Consider the following 15,085-nt stretch of genomic DNA (forward strand, 5'->3'; position numbering starts at 1 on the left):
CACGGTCAGAGCTGAGCTGGGTGCTCCAGGATTCAGAAGTGCCTAGCCCCTTCAGAAAGTGACCTTATTTGGAAATAGGGTCACAGGTGATAGACGTTATTTAAAATGAGGTCATAAAGGATGGGACATAATCCAACACGATAGATGTCCTTATAAAGAGAAGGAATTGAGACATGTATGTAGGGGAAACACCAGGTGAACAAAATGGCCACACAGGCTGAGGGGACAGATACATCTGAGCCTATCTCTCCTCGGTGCCCAGGAGGAAGCGGCTCTGCCAGGGCCAGAGGTTTAGGCTTAGACACTACAACTGTGGAACAACAACTGTCGGTTCCTTCAGCCATCCAGCCTGTGATATGTTCTTACAGCAGCCCTAGAAAACGGATACAGACTAAATCCAAACTGTATAAAACATGGAGAGACAGAACGAGGTGTGGTGGCGGGCAGGTGGAGGCACTGGACAATCAGGGATCAATGCCAGCCTGAGCTACAGACGGAGTTCCAAGGAAGCCAGAAACTAGCTAGAAACTCTCTGTCTCAAAAAAAAAAAAAAAACCTCCTTGAGAAACAAAAGAATGGGAAAGAAGGGAGCAGGTGGTAACAACTGTTTCACCTTTGTCCTCAGTCTCAGGAACAGTCCCAGAAAAAAAGGAAGAGTAGAACGGGAGGGAAAGACACAGGTCTGGGAGATGAAACAGTGTCTTCTGGACCTGTCAAAATGCCTGAGGAGTGAACTCAAGGAGCTATGTATGGCTGCTACCCAAGGCCTGCATAGGGCTGAGCTAGGAAGCATTCCATCGTGGAGGGGGCAGCACGGAGGAACTGTTGCCAGTTGAAGGCTCCAGGAGGAGGGGGAAGGAATTAAGGGCGGGACCCTAATGGGTCAGCCAAGGGCCAACAGCTCCAGCAGAAAGAGCATAAATTGGATTTGATGGGTTATTTTTAGGGGTCGGAGGGCTGGAGGGATGGCCCCAGGATTAAGAGCACTTGCAGTGGTTCTAGGGGATGGGGTAGGGAGTGCTGATTCTCAGCATCTACATGGTGGCTGGAAGGTGTCTGTAACTTCAGCTCCAGAGGGTCTTCTGGCCTCCTTGGGCAACAAGCATGCACATCGTGAACAAACGTGCATGCGGGGGTGGGGGGGGGAGCCCTATATACATTGTAAAAAAGAGAGAGCATGGAGTTGGGGGTGAGGAGGTGGGTCTGGAGGAGGAGTTATAGGGAACATTGAAGGTGAATATCAAAATGGGTAAAATCCCCCCAAACAGATGAAACTGTTATTCAAACAGAAACTTGGTGGCTCTCTTGTTCCCTGCTCCGATGTGGAAGCTCCTTCCTGTGCACATTCTGCCACGCATGTCCTAGCAAAGCTTTTGTTACACATAACTGTGAGGGCTGAGTTAGGTGTCGTTGGACTGGGTCCATTCTTTGGGTGCAGGGATTTTTGCCATGTTTCATTTTTTACTCCCAGAAGCTAAATGTTTGTAGGAGGGTGAGGTGGGGGAAAGAGAAGGGAAATAGGAGAAGAGGGGAGAGAGAGGAAGGGGAGAGAGGGGAGGGGACAGGCCAGGGCAGGCCAGTTACTAAAGGGCCAGGAAGGCTTGGCACAGATGCCCTGGTTCACCAAGCCAATCGTGACTCACCTTAGGGCAGCATGCCCCCCTTTTCCCTGCGTGAGTATTACACAGGCAAACCTTTTCCTGCGTGAGTATTACACAGGCAAACCTTTTCCTGGGTGAGTATTACACAGGCAAACCTTTTCTCCCGAAGTTCTGCCTGGCTTATAAACAGTATGACTTCCATTTCAAACTTAGAGAAAGTTGAAACTAGTTCCAGTTTCTTCCTACATTTCCTGGGTCCTCCCCTACGAGATAAAATCTAATCAGGTGAAAGCCTAGCATTAACTCCCCCACCCCCTAACACACACACCTGCCACGGACACCCACACACCTTTGCTCTCTCTCACTCCTCACACTCACTCTAGCAGCTCAGAGTTCAGACTTAGTCTTCACGCATAGGAACACCCGCCTCCCCCAACTACCAGTGCCCCGTTTAACTAGGGCGGAGTAGTGAGAGAACACCTTACACTCTCACGGAGCTGTCCGGAAATGTATCTAAAACACGGACTCGCAAGTCAACCATAGGAGCAGCAGGAACTCTTCCTATAGCAATGTCCCTAGATATGTCCCTAGAACAATGCTGGCTTCAGGTTGGCACAGAGCATTAAATGCCTCTGGGTTGTTTTTTTTTTTTTTTTTAAGTTTAGATGGGTGGGGTGTTTTTAGTGGACGTAGCAAGACCAGGAAGGGACGAGGAAGGATTGGTCACGCCAATGAGTATCCTTCCCTTCTGTGATCTGGAATGTGCACGCTACAGCGGACTTGGCTCTCAGAGGGGAAAGTGTGCTCCGCATCATGCAGTGAGTGTCTGAACTGCTGCCGAGGAACACTCAAGGCCCTATAAATAACTTCCTAAGAAATTTAAACAGCCGTTGCCGGCTGCTGTGCGCACCAGTCGGCGTTGCTCTCAGCTGCGGAGCCCAGCCCCCTCATCAATCAAAAATGAGAGATGGTTCAAGGTTGAGCTGAGACGCACTTACTGGTTCTCTGATTGCGGGTGGAGTCATCCCCGGGGATCCCATTGGCATTCCACGCATAGGCCTTTATAGTGTAGAGAGTCCCGGCATCCAAACTGCTGAAGGTCAGGGAGGTGTTGGTAGTGTTCTCTTTCCAAATTCTCCCCAAGCCGTTGGCTCGCATTACAGACACAGAGAATCCAATCGCCATGTATACGGCGTCCCAGCTCACAAGGATGGAGTCTGGACTCGGAGAGCTAACTTCCAGAATTGGCGCAGCCAACACTATAAGTAAAAACAAAACAGTGAATTTATGTTGCAAAACCCTGTGGAGAATACTTCAAGTGACTGAGAAATAAATAAATGCAGGTTGATTATCCACATTATTCATTTATAATGGCAGAGTTCAACTTAATATCTAACTGGCCCTGAGGATATAGCTCAGCGGTAGAGGCCCCGGGTTTGTCCTACAATATGATTTTTAGAAAAACTACTTAAGTGTATATTAATAATAAATGATGAAGACATGTGGAAACATAAGCCAGGCGTGGTGGTACACACTTATAATTCCAGCATTCAAGAAGCCAAGGCAGGAGAATTGCGTTGAGTTTAGGTCAAGGTAGGCTACCCTGACTCAAAAACTATGCCGAGGGAGACACCAGTATACACCCGGAAGTGCTTCCGAGGTGCAGTTGGTAAGATGTTAGATAAAGTGTCCGTATAAATAGTGTGCACATAACTTCTATTTTTCAACTCTGAGAGTGAACTCAGAGCTCTATACATGTTAGGCCAGCACTCGACCCCTGAGCTATGCACCAATCCCTGCACACAGATTTTCAGAAATATGCCCAGATGTGACTTTATGAAGTGAATTTAAGGCTGACAGGCAAACCCCCAAACTTTCATTTGTTAATGTATCTGCCATGTGACTAAGGTACTACAAAATCTCTGTTTGGCATGGATAAAAACAGAAATTGCTTTTTTCGGGGATTTAGAGGCATTCTGCTTTTAAAGTTGCCCAGAAATGGGTTTTAAATCCCAAAGCAAATTGCTAGGCATTTAAATGCTGCTTTCTCCACAAACTGCTGAGTTGACAAAAAGAACATTTGGTGGCTTTTGCCTCTGGGCCTTGCATAGTGGAACTCACTTGTGCACGAACCACACCACACATTCCCAGTGCTGTTAAAAACTGCTCTAAGTTGCAACCCACCACCCAGACAACTTGAGAATCCAGCTACCTACCTGTCTTCGCCTGCTTTGGAGATGAAGCCTGGCTTCGTCCAGAAGCACTGATGGATCTGATGGTGATTTGGTACAAGGTTGCAGCCTTCAGGCCCGTCACAGTGCCTGGAGAGCTGGTCACTGTGGTCTCAATGATTGTGTCCCCATCTTCAGCTGTGAGCAAGTAACTAGTGGCCCCTGGCACGGTAGTCCATTCTACGGTGATACTATTGCTGATTTTTGAATATGCCTGATCAATAGTTGGTATTTCAGGAGCTAAAAGATATTTTGAAGTTGTATGTTAGGCAGGATATCCAAAAGGATGACATGTTTTGTCACTTCCTGTCTAAACTACATAATCCTGGTGTCTTCCCTTGAACGTGAGCTGGGTGTGGTGTTGCACACCTGCAGTCCAGCTACGTAGGACTGGAGATAGGAGGATCTGAAATTCAAGGCCAGCCTAGCAACTCAACTAACTCTGTCTCAAAGTTTAAAACAACAATGGCTATTATAATAAGTCCTGGGCTGTAGCTCGGTGGTGGAGCACTTGCCGAGTGTTCATAATCCCCGGGGCTCGCAGCCAGAATCACAAAAAGAAAGAAGAAAGCGGCTGATGCCAGGCCTTGGAAAGCAAGAAGCCTTGCCACCAAATCTGATGACCTGAGTTTGTTCCCCAGGACACACATATTAGAAAAATAAAACTGAATCTGAAGTCCTCTAACTTCTGCATGGGCACTGTAGCATGTGGGTGCTCACTACATGGGCATTGTAGGATGCAGGTACACACCACACACACACACACACACACTAAATAAATATATACATAAACTTGTTACAAAAAAAAGAGAAACAAACAGAAAAACAGTGGTGCATACCTTTTAATTCAAGTACTTAGGAGGCAGAGACAGGTGGATCTCTGAGTTCAAGGCCAGCCTGGTCTACAAAGAGAGTTCCAAGACAATCAGAGCTAAACAGATAAACCTTGTCTGGAAAAAAAAAAAAAAAAAAAAAAACCAGAAACAAAACCAACCAAACAAACAAACAAATGAAAAACAGGAGTAAAAACAGAATAAGAAAGAGCAGGAAAGATAGGACGAACCACCATTTTCCAAAAATCAGCTGGAGCACAACCTTCACTTCCCAGCTGCCCGTGGGTCCTGGGTGCTTTTTATGCTTTTAAATAATAGAGGACTGGAAAAGACTGTGGGAAAAAGCATGGAGAAAGGGAAAGGATACTGGAGGCCTTTTATTCCAGAGGATTCTGTGAGTTCCAAGGCTGCTTTGTCAGTGATCTCCCTCCTGCCCAACACGGCTGCCTTGCTTCTAGCTGAGGCCTCCGTGCCCACTTCTCTGTGCCTGTGGGCACTTTCTCATAACTGCACATTTCCCAAGCGGGCTCTAACCTGACAGAGGAGAAAGAAGAACTGAATGCTGTGTTGCTGTGAGAGCAGAGCAATGTTTAGGTTCTTCTTTATACGAGAAAATTAACTTTCTTCTTCCTTTGTCTATCAAAATACATCATCAGTGTGAGCTTTAGATACTGAAGCCCTTCTGGGGCTATCCCAGTTCGCCATGGAGAGGGAAATGTTTATGTCATGAGCACAGCAGAGAGTCCTCTGCTTCTAATATAAGGTGGAACATAGCATACAGGGTAAGAATCAGATTTACCATTTCAGAAAATCCATGAACACACACACACACACACACACACACACACACACACACACACCACGTCCTGGATCGTGTAGTAGCTCCAAACAGTAGGCATCAATAAATGTATGCTGGTTTTAATTCTGAAGCTGGCTCTCAGCCTTGTAACATATGTCACTGCGTGCCAAATACAAAGCTGAAGGACAAGCCGGACTTGGTGGTGGTGAATGCCTGTGACCTAGCACTTGGGAGACTGAGGCAGGAGGATCTTAAGTTTGAGCCCTAAATGTGCTACAGAGATCCGATCTCAAACAAACAAACAGCACCATAAAGCCAGGTATAGCATGCTCATCTGCAATTCCAGGGGAGGAGGGAGGGAGACTGGAAGGTCATTCTCAAATTGGAGAAGACCAGCCTATCTGTAACCCTGTCTCAAAAACAACCAAAGAAAGCCAAACCAATTAGCCAACCAAATAAAGAGATTAAGTGCAAAATTATATATAGGAGAAGAGAGGATAAAAGCTAAATGATTTGCCAGCATCTACTCTTTCTGGCCTCACCTTGGCCCAATCCCTAGGAACACAATCCAGTCAACCTTCTCTTTCTGTCCCCAGTAGTCAAGAGAATTTATGTTGGCAGCCTCTCAAGAAATAACTAAGCTGCAAAAAATGAACAAAGTCTCCACTGTTCACTGGCCAGATATTTCTGAAACACCATCCAGGAGTATCTTGTCACAGAAGAAAATCATGCTGGTCATATATGCTGGGGAAGTGTGTGTGTGTGTGTGTGTGTGTGTGTGTGTGTGTATGTGTGTGTGTCTGTGTGTTTCTGGGGGAGAGGACACTGGTGGCCTTTTGCCAGTGAAGTTAATTCTGCAGGAAGAGCAGATGCCCCTTCTGGCCCCTCAGAACAATAAACCCCAGTAGGGTTTCTTTCTCACACCACCTATCTCTCATCTGCAAGCTCCTTATACCCCTCCTCTCCCCAAGTCATTTCCCTGTGGTCTGTGTGGCCTTTCTTCTCATTTTCTGGTGTCTCTCAACGCCTTCTGTTTCCTCTGTCCCACAGTTTATCTTATCTCCTGTGACAGATAGGCCTGCTCATTGGAATGAACAAACTTCCTGGGAAAATGGCCAGCTGCAGTCATAGAAGGCCCCACGCTGCATTCATGGGAAAGAGCCAAAGGCCAGCATGCACAGGTCATCTTCCCACAGGCAGCCATACTGGCTGAGAACTCCAAATTTTCCTACCGAACTGAGTTATGAAGGAGTTGTACCTGTATCAGCAGAGTGAAAATTAGGGGTAGAAAAATAGCAAAGGATTTAGATTCAGAAGTTCTTGGTTTAAGGCACACCTCTGCTTTTCACTTTTGTGTAAGAGTAAAGCAGGACATTTGAGCATAAGTGTCTTTTAGAAACTTTGCTGTGTGATTGGCAATATCTGCTTTTCAAGAATTACTTTGAAATGTGAAATACATTATATATGTATATAATTTAGGATTATTGCAAAGATTAAGTAAAAGAGTATGTGAAGGTACTTTGAAAGCTCCCCCTCCCTCCCATCTGTGTGTATGTGTGTGTGTTAGCTAGTGCTGACGTGAGTACATCTACCCAGGTAAGAAAGTGTGGATGAGTTTGGAAAAATCAGATCACACAGCGTAGCCATGGGAGGGTAAATGTGAAACTCTGGGGAGTCTGGGGTGAACACAGGCAAGAGACAAAGAGTATGCCTGACTCACAATTGGCTCTCAGAAGATTGACTAGTGGCAACCACAAAAGCAAATCACCTGAGCTCTCTGGTACTGTGAGTCTCAACTTTCCTACTGTAACCCCCAGTACAGTTCCTCATGTTGTGGTGACGCCCAATCATAACTTTATTCTAGTGATACTTCATAACTGTAATTTTGCTACTGCTATAAATCATAATGTAAACATTTGTGTTTTGTGATGGTCTTAGGCCACCCTTGTGAAAGACTGAAAACTGTTGCTCTAGGTGACACAAAGCAGAATCCCAGCATTCCCAGGAGAATGGCGCCGGCAGGAACTCCGACTGGGAGTCTAAGTATGTCAGAGTGGAATCATCTGCTGTATGCAGCTGAGTCTGAGTGCTCAGTCCCCGTGTGGCAGAAAAAAGACCAGGTGGGACAGACTTTGGGGGCATTTATTCCGTGGGAAGGATGGGCTGGTAGGTAGATCTGGTGCTGTGACAGGTACCAACAGACCCTCAGGAGACAGAAGAAGCAAAGTAGCTTTTCAGTGGCTAGGGATATGGCTCAGTTGGCAAAGTGCTTGCCTAGCATGTACAAAGCCTTGGCTCCATTCCTAGTATTGCAGACATCTAGTGCATGTCCACAATCCCAGTACTTAAGAGGTAGAAGTAGGAAGTACGAGGTCATCCTTGACTACATCGTGAGTTTCAGACTAAGCTGAGGGATATAAAGCCTTGCCATAAAATAAAATAAGATGAAAGCAGGACTTTGGAACCTGAGAGGGGAGAGATGACAGGATGGATCTGAGTCTGAGGAAGCAGGCAAACCTATTGGCACTATCACTCTTAAAAACAGCATCTGTGCCTTTATCTAAAGAGGCTTGGAGATTCTTGTTGATGGAGGGAGCCAGGCTTTGTTGCCCTCCACCCTTGGCGCTGTAGAAGTGAATGAAGGTCTCTCACTTGCTAAGCTTCTACTACTGTGCTACCTACCTAGCTGAATGATGAGTATGTTAGAGTATATTAATTATATTATATTATTATCACTTAATAGTAACAGGGGATTCCCACTTGGTTTTGTTTGTTTTTTTAAGGCGGGGTTTCTCTGTGTAGCCCTAGCTATCCCCATTTAGAGACCCACCTGCCTTTTCCTCCAGAGAACTGGTACTAAAGGTGTGTACCAGCACACCCTGCTTTAACAATATCATTTTTAGCATTATTAAAATTTGGGGGGAAATGATAGAAGTTATGAGTTCTTTCCCTACTCTCGAAATGTCTGAAAGAGAGAGGAGGGAGAGAAAGAGAGAGAGCTGAGAAGATGAGTATCAGACATCTCCATTAATAAGAGGGAAGACTTTATTTTCTAGAAGTTCATCCCACCACACAATACACTCAAAATGAAACTCTGATTCTCTTGACCAACTCAGAGAACCTAAATCAGCTCATAGTCCTCAGCGCCCAGACACAGATCAACAGTGATGCTGAGCCCAAAGAGAATCAAATACATATCCAAGATGAAGCTTTCTACACAGTACAGATCAGACACAGCCCACGTATTGAAAAAACCAAGATAACTCCACTAACAGCATCACTGGTGTTAAAATCTGGCCTCCCACCTCATTTCCAAATGGGGTCATGTTGGGACTAAAAGGAGTCCATTCTAAGGTCTCAGTTGGTCTGGGTTTACTGGGACTTTGTAAGACACAGTAAGTTTGATTTTGCTATTTAAGGCTGGTGTTTATAAACATCACTTACAAACCCAGCAGAGGAGCAAGTGTATACGGTCCCAGCTTGTCAGGTGACTGAGCCAGGTTTCCTTGAGCGTAACAATTCAAAGCCAGGCTGGGCAACAGAGGGACTCATCTCAAACAAAACAAATAAAACTGATATAAATCATTAGGAATGTAGTTAAACAATCTTTCTCATAGCTTCCCGGCCAACCATATAGGGCTCTTTAGAACAGTATAATGAGTTAGAGAGAGGGCTCGGCAGCTAAGAGCACTGGCTGCTTTGTCAGAGGAATGTTCAACCCCAGAATTTACATGGTGGCTCACAGCCATCTGTACCTCAATCCAGGTGATCCAATGCCCTCCCTGGCTTCTTCAGGTACCACATACACACCTAGTACACAGACATACAGGCAGACAACACACTCATACACATTAATGTAAAGAATATTATAATGAGTAGGAATAAATGAAAAAATTACTTTAAAAACCCAACTATATAGCTGTGTGGGTGGTCCACACCCTTAATCCCAGTACTTGGAAGGCAGAGGCCTACAGATCTCTGAGCTTGAGGCCAGCCTGGTCTACAGAGTGAGTTCTAGGCAGCCAGGGCTACACAGAGAAATCCTATCTGGAAAAAAAAAACAAAAAAAACCCCAAAACAAAACAAAACAAAAGATAAAACAAAACAAAACAAAAAAACCAAAACCAACTATGTTTGTATGGATTTTATAAAACATTAAAATGCAGCCACATATTTAATTTAAAATTTTCTAATTCTACAATTTCTTTTTTATGGTGTTGGCAAAAACAATAAACCAAATAATAAAAGTGGGTTGAATCACCGTGAGAGTTAATCTCTAAAACAGTTGATTTTGCAGATAATCTAAAACCTGTTTAACATAAATTCCTATCCTGTAGACTTAGACTTCTGGGTGTATGAGGCAGGAAAAGTTTCTAGAAAATTTACTGTGGCCTTCAGTCCATTTATTCAAGAAAAAAAAAAGGTGTTTGAAATATTTTGTAAATAAGGAAATGTCTTTTTAAATCTGAATCACTGTATTACTGTGTAGATCTCAGTACATAAGACTAGATGTGCAAAGCTATCTTTCACTCTCTGGTTTGCTTTTAGTTTTTTATTTTTATTTATTTATTTTTTTGAGATAGGTTCTCCTGCAGCCCAGGTTTGCCCCTAAACCTCTATGCATCCATCTTGAACATCTGACCCTCTTGCTTTTGCCTTACAAGTGCTGGAATTGCGGGTGTGCCCCACCACACCCAGAACAAAGGCTTTCTTCTTGGTAGGGGACCTTCCTGAAGGTGTAATTGAGTAGGGAAGTTATATAAGCAAGATTCTCCAAGTGAGATTTTATTTGTTTGGCTGGAACACCGGTCGTTACGTTGGTTTGCTCACAGCTGTCTGGATGAAGCCGTGGTACTGTATTATGGTGCTCACAATACCTCCAAAGTGTTTTAAAACTGACCCTAATTTACCAAGTATACTCTCCCCAGCACCGTTTGGCAATAGCATCCAGCATGCACGCTCAGAGAATGTCCACGCCTGCCCTCTAAGATGGTCTATATACGAAACAGCCCATGAACCAACAGTATAAGAAGAAAATCAAATAGAAGAAGAAAAAACTCGAATCTCATCGTTACCTGTTTTGGATGAAATAACCTGTAAAGGAAAATATAGAAAGATAAGCATAAGGAAAATCAGCCTTTGGGGGAACGAAACAAGTGTATCAACCAGAACATGGTCGTCTCTGCACCGTGAGAGTGGTTTCTCCACTCACGTTCATGTCTTTCTGCCCAACTCACTTCTCAGCACTCAAATCTACCATAAGGCAACGCTGAAAAGGACTTAAAGGCTGGGGGCGGATCGTGTTACTATTTCATTCCCCCCTTGAATCTGTGTATTGAACTAAGTCAGAGGCTGTTGACAGATCCCACCCCCCACCCCAGGAATCGTTGGTCTTCAAACACAATGATAATCTTGTCTCTTTTCTCTAGCATATCCCTTACATTTCAAGCACACGAATGTACCATCTTAGTATGATTTAAGGGAATTTCTAGTTATATCTCCCTGTTCCTCAGCCCTTCATAAAGAGAACAAGATAATGTATGGGTATATTTTTCCCCCCAAATAGTTGTGGGTAGTTGAAAAGGTAGACTCACCATTTTCAGACAGAAGAGAGCGAATCTGATCAAAGACAAACACTTCTCCGGTCTTCCTGCCATTTTGTTAGCCGCAGCCCCCACACTGCACAAAAACACAGCAGCGAACTGAATCCTATTTGGCTCCCAGAAGCGCAGCAGGAGGAAGTGGCCACAAAGCTGGAAACAAACTCTGGAAGGAGAGCGGCAGTGCTTACCTGTAACTAGGGGCACTGGGGACTGGCAGGAACAGGTACTGCAAAGACTGAAAAGAAAAAAAGTCAGGAAAGTCACGCCAAACCGGCCAGAGAAGCTCCTGCAACCTAAGTTTCAAGGAACTATGCACAATGCTCTCTCTTTTAACAATTTTACTCCAGGCACAGTGATGCAGGACCTTTACTCCCAGCACCCGGGAGGCACAGGTGGGCAGATCTCTACTGAGATACTGTCTTCAAACAAGCAAACGAACAAATAAAAAAGACGTGGGGTTGGAGAGATGGGTTCAGCAGAGCGGGCTACTCTTGCAAATGACCTAGGTTCAGTTCCCAGCACCACGTGGCAGCTCAAAACCGTTCATAACTTCAGTTTCAGGGTATTTTATGCCCTCTTCTGGCCTCTGTAGGCACCAGGCACACACATTTTATATAGATACACATGCAGGAAAACACCCATGCACATACTGTAAAATTAAAAAAAAAAAATTCAAAGACTTAAAAATGCATAAATAAATGAACCCAAGCTAGATGTGGGGACACACACACACATTTTAGTCTCAGCTACTCAGAAGGTAGAAGGATCTGTTGAGACCATGAGTTTGAGACCAGCCTGGGAAACATAGTAGGACTGATGAAGTTCCCCTTAAATTATTAATTGACTACTACTAATAGAACCAAAACCTAAAAAAACAAAATCAGAAATGAGAAAAATATGTAGAGAAAAATATTTATGATTTTGAATTAGGCAAAGATTTTCTTTAAGAAAAAGTGTGGCTCTTGCTCTCTCTCTCTTGCCCTCTCGATCTCCCCCCCACCCCTCCTCTCGCCCTTCCCTCCTCCCCCCCCACTCCACATGCTCATGGCCAGCCTCTACTCCTCTCTTCTCTCTCTCTCTCCCTCTTTCTGGCTTTACTACCCTCTTAACTCCCTCATGACTTGAATAAACTCTATTCTATAAAAAAAAAAAAAGTGTGTGTGTATGTGTGTGTAGTATGTATGTATGTATTTGTGGTATGTATATGTATGCATGTGTGTGGTATGCATGTGTGTATGTGTATGTGTGGTATGTATGTGTATGTGTGTGGTATGTATGTGTGTGTATGTGTGTGGTATGTATATATGTATATGTGTGTGGTATGTATGTGTGTGTGTGGTATGTGTATGTTCTAGTGAGTATGCATGTGTTTGGGTAGAGGTCGGAGGACAATTTTTTTTCCAGTCAGTTCTCTCTTTTCACCTTTATTGAGTTTTTGGGGAGCAAACTTAGGTTATCAAGCTTGAAAGGAAACACACCTGCTGAGCCAGGAAATGATTTTTTTAGATACAACATTGAAAACATGATTAATTTGAAAAATAAAACCAGCAAATTGGGCTTTATAACAATCAAGAATGTAGTGCTATTTAGACAAGTTATAGACTTAGAGAAACATTGTAGATCATGTATTTAAAAAGAGTTTCTGTGTGTGTGTATGTGTGTGTGTGTGTGTGTGCGAGAGCACATATACACAGATGTGTGAATTAGTCTTAAAACCCAATAAAAAAGTATCTGAGGGCTGGTGAGATGACTCAGCAGTTACAGGGTTTTTACCACTAAGCCTGACAGCCTGAATTTGATCCCTAAAACCCACATGTAGGTGAAAGGAGAAAACCAACGCCACAAAATTGTTCTCTGATTTCTACACATAGGCCATGGCAAGCATAGGATCCAGTTTGCTTTTTATTGCTGTAATAAACTCCATGAGCAAAAGTAACCTGGGGAGAGAAGGGTTCATTTGGCTCACACTTCTGCGTTACAGTGTTTCATGGGATGTGGAGACAGAAGCTCAAGACAGGAACTTGGAGGCAGGAACTGAAGCAGGAACTATAGGGAAGTATGTGGACTGGCTGACTACTCATAGCTTGCTCAACTTGCTTTCTTATACTATCCAGGTATCCTACGCCAATAAAACAGTCCCACAGACTTGCCCTTGGGCCTTGCAAATTAAGGTCAAAGTCTACCATTAACAGGATATCTCTCTTGAGCTTGGTACAAAATGGAGGACTCTCTTTACCAGTAAGGCTTCTCCTTCTCCGAGCCTGTCTGGGGAGCCAGAAACGCCAACCCTCTACATGCAGAATGTCAGTCACCTAGCCTTGGTGAGATTCAACTTCTTCTTCTCCCCTCCTCCCCTCCTCCACTGATAAGAACCTACCCAACAAGTTCCTGGGATTCCTGGAATGCCTCCCCATGCAAAGGAGTAATTCACAGAACTTTAAAACTCTAGTCAATGATTTTCTTTCTTTCTTTTTTAAAAAAATTTTTATTTATTTATTTATTATATATAAGTACACTGTAGCTGTCTTCAGACACACCAGAAGTTGCCTGTGTTCCTTTTAGTAGCCCTTAACCCAGGCTTTTGTAAGTAACCCCAGTTAAAGTCACTGCTTCATCAAGTTAGACTTGGTGGATTGTTTATTTACTCCATCTGGGGTGAATTTGTTTGTAATAATTGTTCATCTCCTGAGAAAAACTTATTACAAAACTCATATGAGTAGGCACATGAAATGGTTGGGCCACCTTGGACAACAATTTGGCTGTTTCATAAAAACTAGAATGATATGGGTTAAATGTGGTAGTTCTTGCCTGTAATTCCAATACTCAGGAAGCTGAGGCAAAAGAATTCTGAATTTGAGGCCAGCATGAATTACCTGTAGCATTACAGTACTAGATGCTTACCCAAGGAAAGGAAAGCATATCTTCATACAAAAGCAAACATACATGTTCAGAATAGTATTACTTTATTTATCCATGAGATGACTGCTATTAATCTAGGTACTTTTGGCTATGTGCTCAATAAATATCAAGAACTGTTCTGAATACCTGCTACAAACTAAGTGAATGGTAGCCCTGCTCTCATTGTGCATAAACTCAAATAACCCAGTGCTGTTAAACTTTATAAGAAAAAAAAATAGACAAGAGTAAGAGGCCAGTATTGAAAGAGCACTAGTTTATACAACTTCAGGAAGAACTCTGTGGGGATAAGGGCTTGGTTAGGTCAATGTGGGCACTCATTGCACAGTGACAGGGAACAGCAGTGGCTGTGATCGTTGGCAGTCTTTCTCTGACTTGCTCTTAAGTGATGGAGATCCCTTATTCAAGGTCACATACCACCATTTCCAAACACATCCAGTGACTAATGAAGGATTAGCAGTGTTCCTTGTCTGAATCCAGGACAGGTCCAGTGAGGGTTTCTGGATGACATACTATGGCACCAAGTAGGGCTGGGGGTATTACAAGCAACACAACCTAGAAGCTTCCAAGTCCAGAGGTGGGAAGCTTAAACCGTGGGAGCAGTATAAAAGGGCCAGTTCTGCAGACATCCTAGGTTCCCAGGCCCACCGCTTTGCAGGCTGGGGTATAGCACCACGCCATGCTTACTGCCTCAGGGTACACACTGCATCCTGAATGAGGAAACCCTATTCTTCCATCCTACCTCTGTTCAAATGTACTTTTTCTGCATCTTTGACAGTTTACCACTGATAATTTTTAAATAATTTATTTTAATTGTATGTACATTGGTATTTTGCTTGCATGTGTGTCTGTGTGAGGGTGTCAGATCCCCTGGAATTAGAATTACAGACAGTTGTAAACTGCCATCAGAATGCTGGGAACTAAACGCAGGTCCTTTGATTAAGGACTGCCAGTGCTCTTAATGGCCGAGCTGTCTCTCCAGCCCTGGTTACTACTGACTTTATACTTAATCATATAGATGCTAGTCAGCTTTATCGTCTTTTCTTGCCTTTTCAGACAGTTGTGTACAGGCTCAGAATACGCTGAGAGCTGTGTTTAATTT

The 15,085-nt window shown here is 43.8% G+C and overlaps 1 protein-coding gene across 2 annotated transcripts in view; it reads right to left on the reverse strand.

Annotated features, from left to right (window-relative positions):
• Positions 1–11,121, reverse strand: part of FNDC7 (fibronectin type III domain containing 7) — a gene marked incomplete at both ends in the record, with an annotated part of 32,681 nt that extends 21,560 nt beyond the window's left edge. For both annotated transcript variants that reach the window (XM_080916361.1, XM_080916360.1), the window contains 4 exons: positions 2,600–2,860; positions 3,818–4,072; positions 10,540–10,558; positions 11,059–11,121. In XM_080916361.1, coding sequence (XP_080772487.1) covers positions 2,600–2,860; positions 3,818–4,072; positions 10,540–10,558; positions 11,059–11,121 — 598 coding nt within the window. The remainder of the gene's footprint in view (positions 1–2,599; positions 2,861–3,817; positions 4,073–10,539; positions 10,559–11,058) is intronic.
• Positions 11,122–15,085: the final 3,964 nt, after the last annotated feature.

This window comes from Micromys minutus (assembly GCF_963924665.1).
Source record: "Micromys minutus genome assembly, chromosome: 4".
Lineage (NCBI taxonomy): Eukaryota > Metazoa > Chordata > Mammalia > Rodentia > Muridae > Micromys > Micromys minutus.